Consider the following 8539-nt stretch of genomic DNA (forward strand, 5'->3'; position numbering starts at 1 on the left):
CATTCTGCATCCTGCCTAGAGCCCTCCCCTTTTATGAAGTAACAGCATCCTCGATTGTTTGTTTATTTATTTATTTATTGAGGCACATTGCGGAATAGGTCCTTCTGGTCCTTTGAGCCATGCTGCCCAGCAATCCCCAATTTAATCCATGCCTAATCACGGGACACTTTACAATGACCAATTAACCGACCAAACAGTATGTCTTTGAACTGTGGGAGGAAACCGGAGCACCCAGAGGAAACTCATACATTCCACAGGGAGGCAGCAGTGGGTAAAAGGGGTTGCCAACGCAATAGAAAAGTGAAGTACAGAATCACTTCATAGTTATGATAGTAAATTACCATTCAGCTGATATAATCCATATGAATTAGAAGGAAGAATTCAGCTACTGTCATTCCCCTGTCCATTCCCTATAGCTTTACAAATTCCTACCTCTCATTTACTTCACTTCTTCCCTTTGAACATTACAACTGAATCGGCCTCTATTACTACTCTTGCCATTACATTCCAGACATCAACGACCTAAAATGATTCCCCTTGTCATTTATACCTTTGCTAATCACTTTAATTCTGTGCCCCCTCCTTCTTAAACTCATTTATGAAGGATTTATCTCTGTCCACTGCCTTTTTGTTTTAGAATATCTCTGCTGGATTTCTTTACAACCTCCTATGTCCAAGCAGAACAACCTCAGCTTCCCTAGTTTATCCATGTGAATAAATTACTCAACTCCTGTGTTATTTTAATTGTTCATTTGCAACCACTCCAAAGCCTTAGCATCATTTCTAAAATGTGGCCCTCGGAACTGGACTCTATTTGTGGCATAACCATACTTTAGAAAGGTTTATTATTGGACTATACAACTTTAGATCTAAAGCCCAGGATCCATGTGCTTTTAAAACTATTTGTTCCTACTCTGCCATGCTCAAAGTTCGACACACCGTAATCTTTGTGTATTTGTACCCCTTGAAGAATTGTTCCCTCTAATCTCATTAGGTGCAGGAGTAGGCCAATTCGGCCCTTCCAGCCAGCACCGCCATTCACTGTGATCATGGCTGATCATCCACAGTCAGTACCCCGTTCCTGCCTTTTCCCCGTATCCCTTGACTCCGCTATTATTAAGAGCTCTATCTAACTCTTTCTTGAAAGCATCCAGAGAATTGGCCTCCACTGCCTTCTGAGGCAGAGCATTCCACAGATCCACAACTCTCTGGGTGAAAAAGATTTTCTCCATTCTAAATGACCTGACCCTTATTCTCAATTTGTGGCCTTTGGTTCTGGACTCCCCCAACATCGGGAACATGTTTTCTGCCTCTAGCGTGTCCAATCCCTTAACAATCTTATAAGTTTTAATCAGATCCCCTCTCATCCTTCTAAATTCCAGTATATACAAGCCCAGTCGCTCCAATCTTTCAACATATGACAGTCTCACCATCCCGGGAATTAACCTCGTGAACCTCCTGCACTCCCTCAATAGCAAGAACGTCCTTCCTCAAATTTGGAGACCAAAACTGCACACAATACTCCAGGTGTGGTCTCACCAGGGCCCTGTACAACTGGAGAAGGACCTCTTTGCTCCTGTACTCAACTCCCCTTGTTATGAAGGCCAATATGCCATTAGCTTTCTTCACTGCCTGCTGTACCTGCATGCTTACTTTCAGTGACTGATGAACAAGGACACCTAGATCTCGTTGTACTTCCCCTTTATCTAACTTGACACCATTCAGATAGTAATCTGCCTTCCTGTTCTTGCCGCCAATGTGAATAACCTCACATTTATCCACATTAAACTGCATCTGCCATGCATCTGGCCACTCACCCAACCTGTCCAAGTCATCCTGCATTATCTCAACATCATCCGCACATTTCACACTGCCACCTAGCTTTGTGTCATCTGCAAATTTGCTAATGTTACTTTTAATCCCTTCATCTAAATCATTAATTTATATTGTAAATAGCTGCAGTCCCAGCACCAAGCCTTGCGGTACCCCATTAGTCACCACCTGCCGTTCTGAAAGAAACCCATTAATCCCTACTCTTTATTTCCAGTCTGCCAACCAATTTTCTATCCATGTCAATACCCTACCCCCAATACCATGTGCTCTAATTTTGCCCACTTATCTCCTATGTGGGATTTTATCAAAGGCTTTCTGAAAGTTCAGGTACACCACATCCACTGGCTCTCCCTTGTCCATTTTCATAGTTACATCCTCAAAAATTTCCAGAAGATTAGTCGAGCATGATTTCCCCTTCGTAAATCCATGCTGACTCGGACTGATTCTGTTACTGCTATCCAGATGTGTCGTAATTTCATCTTTTATAATTGACTCCAGCATCTTCCCCACCACTGGATTGGCCCTTCTCGTTTTACCTAGCGCAATGTAACATTTCACATTTCTCTGTGTTGATTCTCATCAGCTACCTATTAACCATTCTGTCTAGATTCCCTTGGTGAGAGACAAGTTAGACATTGAGTTAGACACAATTTTCCTTTAACAAATTAATACTGGCTTTTTTGTCAATCCACAGCTGTCCATGTGATTGCTAATTCTGTGCCAGATTATTCTTTCTAGAAAAAGAAAGTTTATAACATAACTTTGTTAATGACGGCTGTTGATGTTTGGAAGACTATAACTCGAGCGCCTCTAAAATTCCCTCCCTTCTCCCCACAACATAGGATGTATTAGATTGGCACCAAATGATTTATCCATTTTACAAACGTAAGTACAGGTAGTTTTTCCAGTAATTCCTCTATCAGCTGCTAACTAAATCAGAATATCAAATAGATTTTCCTTTCTTGACTCTAGCAGCATCTTCTTCCTCATTCAGAACCTACCATCTCCATGGATAAACTTGTTATTGGTCTCCAGCCTTACTTCTAGCCCTTCAATGTTTTGCCTGTTTACATAGTTAAGGAATATTTTTGAATTCCCCTTATTATTTGCCGACAGCCTTTTCTAATCTCCCTCCTCCACCACCAGCCCCGACCCCTGCTTGCCCCTCCCTTCCTTTGGCTTCTCTAAATTTTCCTTAAGCTCTGTATTTCCTGTAATTTGCAGGGTTCTCGTTTATTAACCCGACATCCATCTCTTCTTCCTCTATCTGTTCTGTTTGATTCTGCTCTATTTTACTTTATTTGAACATTTTTTATTATTCACAATTTTATTGTGTAAGCACACATATTTTTGTTTTGTTATTTCAGGTCATTGTAGGAGCAGGGCATCAGAATAAAAATCCTGAGGCCTCCTCACTACCTGGACCTCACTCTGCCTTGCTAGGTGCCTGTTGAATGTTAGGGTCAGCTCTTCATTTCTGCAAAGAATGTTGATGGGAACCAAAGGTGGCAAGTCTGATAAGCAGGATATTCCACAGCCTCCTCCAATAAATTGTTGCATCCATCAGGGAACTGGTTGAACTATGTGTTTTCTAAACAAAATCACTAAGAAAAGAAAAAAAATGCATTTATGTGCCTCTGAATAAGCCAATACAACTGTGATGCTTCCTGTTACATGATGAAGCTAATCACAGCTACAGAGCAGCAAGCTTGCTCACAGAAGCAGATCACTAAAAGCATTTTACATCAGATTAGTACATATGCCTCATACATATAAAATAAAACATACATTTTATCTATCACAATAAGGACTAATGCTTTATGGTTACACAAAACACAGACATTAAGTGTCAGACTAAATGAAAAGCCAGGCAAGAGCCTTTGTTTTTTTTTGTAGAAGACTACGGAAGTTTTAACACTGCAGAGATTAAGTTGAAGAAATTACTTCACCATTTGGTCAAATTAAACAATAGTTATTCTGTCTTGGAATACATTCTCTGCTAGCTCTTTCTCTCTCAACTCGCTCACTCATTTAATGACTCTTGAAAGTCTGCTGAGATTATAGTGTCTACGTTTACAGAGTTGCTTTCTTTTAGCACTGATTCCTCTTAGATCCTTGTCACTGCCTTTTTTTCCCCATTGGATTAGCGTTTAATGCACACTTCTTGCATCTCTATACTGTACAAGCAATATGTGCCCTGATAATCAGGCTTGATTAAAAAAATAGCTGAAAATTTTACTCTGATAAAATGCAATTTTGAGCTCCATCTTCCTGTTCACTCTGCCTAAGAAGTTTATCAAAAAGGAGGAGAAAGAGAGCATCAGATATTTCTTTCCTTGGTGTGCTTCTGAAATTCTCTAGTGCTTTTTCAATGGTCTCTTTGACCTATAGCTGTAATAAATTTCAGCTTATTAACCTCAAAAAATGGTGTGCAGAAATATTCTCAACCTTTTGCATCCTTTCTTTCTCCTATCACAACAGTTTAATTAGTGGACATGTGCAGCGGAATCCCCCAAGCCCTTGAAGCAAGTAAACTTTGTTTCCTATGCTGGCTTGCTGAGATTTTTCTATGGGTATAAGAGATCTTCTGCATGTAGCTGGTGATAGTAGTTCAACTCGTGCTTTCTAGGGGTAGTGGTGGAAGCAGATATGATAATGACATTCAGGAGGTTGTTAGTTAGACATGAATAGGCAGGAAATACAGCATATCATGTACTGGCTGAAGGGATTTAGTTTAATTTGGCAATGTATTCAGTGCAGATATTGTGGGCCATGGGGCCTGTTCCTGTGCTGTAGAGTTTTATGCTCTGAAAGTCAAGCCTGGATATAAAGAAAAGGGGCAATCCAATAATCTGTGAAGGCAAGACAAACAAAAACATCCCTTATATAATAAATAGTTGTGCCAAGCTATTTGTGTCTGTTGTCTAAGTGAAGACTGTAGACATCCTCGTAGGCCTGCAAATGGCACAAGAAGAGATGGCCTTTCTTCTCGATTGCCATTCCCCTCTTTACTGCTTGATGATATATGTCACATGGAATTATAGTTCCTTGCCTATTTCTTTTTTTTTAATTTTATTTTTATTTGGATAAGGAATTCACAAATATCATGTACTTTTTTCACACATATAACCTTTTCCATTTTTTTATATGTATAAAACTATAATTATTTATACATTCTTAAGTACACATTGAGATGATATAAAAGGAAATTAGACACTTAAATAGATAATTATGTACTGTGGTAATTCTAATCTATTAGGCTAAGTAATGGTATTAGTTGTTAAGAAAAATGGTAATAATAGTTTCCATATAACTTGCTTATTTCATGAACAGTTAGATTTGTATTACTCTATAATTTTCCTATGGTAGAATTTTCACAGAGCTCTTTCAATCTTTTGCAGTAGATACTCAGGAAAATCAGCAGAAGCCCTCTATGGTTTGTCAAAATGACAATGGCAAGTTAGCAAACATGATCACAGAGAGTACTTCCATAGGCATGGAGAAGTAGTTTCAGTTCTTTATTCAGGTAATAATTCTTCTCAAAGATGATTGTCTACTAAATTTCTAATTACATCAAGCACACACTGATCATATTTTGGTTTTATTTTTATTCCTTGGCCATGAAAAAAAAGTAACGTTGCTTGAGGTGAGATTATTGTTCAAAGGAAATCTGAAATACTTTCATACTGGCCTCAGGCAATTCGTTGACGTTCTCTTTAACTAGAAACGCTGGACATGATAACGTGTGACATAACGCGTATTTGTGGATCTCCCCTTGAACCCATCTAGAAGCAAGCAAAGGACACACCTGAGCAGCAGCTCATAAAGGGATTGCTGGAGGCCATTGATGAAAAGAAAGATTTCGGGTTTAACTTGCCGTACTGGAGCAGAAGGAGCAGGTGCTCCTGCTCTTCTTGTTCTTCCGTCAATATTCCAAACAACTTCCTGAACTCCTTTTACAAAGAAATTAGGCATCCAAATTGGGCTCAGAGAACAGGCTTTGCCTGTGGATAGGTGACTGGTATTTGAAACTCATCAGAATTACTCAGGGGAAGCCCATTTTTGGTCTAGGCTCACACTTTTGATTTCTGGCAACACCTTGCCTAAAAAAAGCCAAAATAAATTTCTTCTTCCCACGCCACACCACCAAACACTGTGATTAGAAACCTATCCTTAACAGAGGCAGGCAGATATTTTTAAATTAAGTATCAAATTTTCTACACTATGTATGAAAATACATGCATTAAGCTGTACTTTGCACAGCTCAATATTAATTAATTATTAGTTTTTAATCAATATGATGGAAGTTCTCTTTTTTATGCATTAATTATCATGGGAGATATTTCTCAAAAACTGTCAACAAATTCTCGGTAATAATTTTAAGCTGCCAGCCTTGTATGGGGTGGACAACTCCTTCATTCCTTATAAGGCCTACAAGAATTAGAGGCACTCTTACCAGATGCCAGCTTGACTGTTGAGAATTTTGAAATATTTCCTAGTGGATCTTGCTAACTACATTCTAATAACCGCGTTTACATGTGCCCAAAAAGCGTAATTTACATTGTGAACTGCACAATCTGCTAATAATTGCAACACACACATTTCCAGCATCTGCACATTTTCTCTTGTTTGTTAATAACTGCAATAACTGTTCGTATGTTAACCCTTGCAACTGAATCAATTTTTGAATATGCTCAACATGATTGCAAAATGTTTTCATGAGAAAGTATTTGTCAAAACAGTTGTTAGATTTGAGGATGCAAAGGTGTTAAGAGACACTTTCATCAAGGTAATGGTATGGTGGGTAATTTTTAATCTAAGTATACCTCAGAGCTGTGCTCTGACTATATTCTAATAAATTTGGTACTTAATTTCTTTTTTTTTTTGCTTCCCTGATTTGCAGACTGATACAGTGAAGGCTTTTATGAATAGTCTTTTTTTTTGCTATGAAGTTATTTAACTGTTATATTAAAAGTTCAGGCTTGTTGCTAATTGGTTCATTGTTTGAAAATACGTATTGATTCAAACACTGCACCTGTGGAACAAATCCACTAGGTGTCAGGCTTCTAGAACTGTTCTTTTCTCAGTCATACAGCTTTGTAACTGTCTTCAATGTTTTTTTATCACTAATCAAACCAGATTTCCTAAAAACAGTACTGATGACCTCTTCATCAACTTTATTAAATTCAAGTGTCTAATTATTTAATTATAAAAGAAGCATTTTATAATTAATTGAATTCAAAACTGCAGAGTGAAACATGTAGAAAATAATTGCCCCGGATTTAAATCAAGCAAAGTTCCATTTCAGTGATTATATCTTTCAAATAATTGATTAGATATTTCAGTAACCCATACAATTTGCATTATTGAAATCATTGCAAGCACAGCAAAGCCAAGGCAGTTTGTAAAATTGTTAACTGTACAATACAATAAATATGACTTATTAAGTAATATAGTAGAACTTGAGTCTGATCTGCAGGAAAAAAATATGCATTTTTAATCAGCTAAGCATTGCATTTTAGGTTAAAATTAGTAATTCTGCTATCACTTTTGAACACAGACGTAGTTGTTAAACAAATGTGTAAGTATGGGCTGATGAACATACAGTAAATTCTACTTTGATCCAAAGAATGCTGGTACTTTCCACTAAAGCTGAACAATGTGCTGTTAATTAATGTTCAGTAATGCTTTTCATGCTATTTAACTGGTCAGATTTAATCAAAAGCAGATCCGTGAAGTTGTCCAGTGAAAGGTTCAATACTCATTCACCTACAGCAAAAAAGAACAGCCCCGGGTTCAAATCTCTTTTAAAATCAAAGCAATAGGAAACCTATTTTAAGATTGTAGCTGATAACATTATTTTCATCTTCACCTTTTGAAGCAACCTTCTTTGATTGTTACACAGAATTCTTCCTGGAGAAAAAACTCACTTTATCAGGGTTCAGCTTTAAAGTGCAATCAATTGCTTTATCAAATGGATTTAGAAATTTATGCTTTATCCAAAATCAGATCGTAACCAAGTGCAGAATTATAGTTTGTGGCTACACTTGGATAAACATTATAAACAAATCCAAAAGTAACTTTCATTAACTCGAGAATGTTACTCTGGAATAATCCTACCTTTACTGAATATTGTACATCTTGATTAAATGGTTCTGCTTACCTTTGAAACCTGCAAAGGCTGTTTGTGTTCTTTGCCACCTTGCAGTCTGAATCCCCAGGGTGGGCCACCATCAATTGTGATGCATACATAATCCCCTACACCCATGGAGGTGAATTCTTGTAAAATCTACTCTCAATAAATTGTAAACTACTAAAGTGGAGCGTTGTCTGACTGGAACTGCTTTCTAGGTTGGAGACACAGCTCAGTATGTCTGATGAGGGGCAGTCACTCAACACAGTCACCAACCAGTTACAGCTCCACAGTTCAACATACGTCAGAAGCTGCAGCTCAGCCCCATCCAAGGAAAGTTAGGCAGAAAGCTGTGCACATACTAGACAGCCTGGAGCAGCCAGTGACCGGCTCAAGATAAACAAGAGGAGGAAATGTAAGGGGAAAAAGGGAGAGCAAGTTGCTATTTTCAAACATAAGACAGTCCTACCCACCCAAAAAGAAACACCTCCCACATCATGAAAAATACACACAAAGTAGTTCAATTCAAACCCTTTGGGAAAATATCCAGAAAGTAACATAATCAACAAAAAG

The 8539-nt window shown here is 38.0% G+C and overlaps 1 protein-coding gene across 7 annotated transcripts in view; it reads right to left on the bottom strand.

Annotated features, from left to right (window-relative positions):
• Positions 1–8303, bottom strand: part of LOC140195213 (synaptopodin-2-like) — a 153233-nt gene extending 144930 nt beyond the window's left edge. For 3 of the 7 annotated variants that reach the window (XM_072253166.1, XM_072253164.1, XM_072253162.1), the window contains exon 1: positions 7997–8303. In XM_072253166.1, coding sequence (XP_072109267.1) covers positions 7997–8101 — 105 coding nt within the window. In that variant the 5' untranslated portion in view covers positions 8102–8303. The remainder of the gene's footprint in view (positions 1–7996) is intronic. The other 4 variants (XM_072253158.1, XM_072253159.1, XM_072253161.1 and 1 more) reach the window with 4 other exon arrangements.
• Positions 8304–8539: the final 236 nt, after the last annotated feature.

The sequence above is a fragment of the Mobula birostris genome, chromosome 3 (genome assembly GCF_030028105.1).
Source record: "Mobula birostris isolate sMobBir1 chromosome 3, sMobBir1.hap1, whole genome shotgun sequence".
NCBI classification, from domain to species: domain Eukaryota; kingdom Metazoa; phylum Chordata; class Chondrichthyes; order Myliobatiformes; family Myliobatidae; genus Mobula; species Mobula birostris.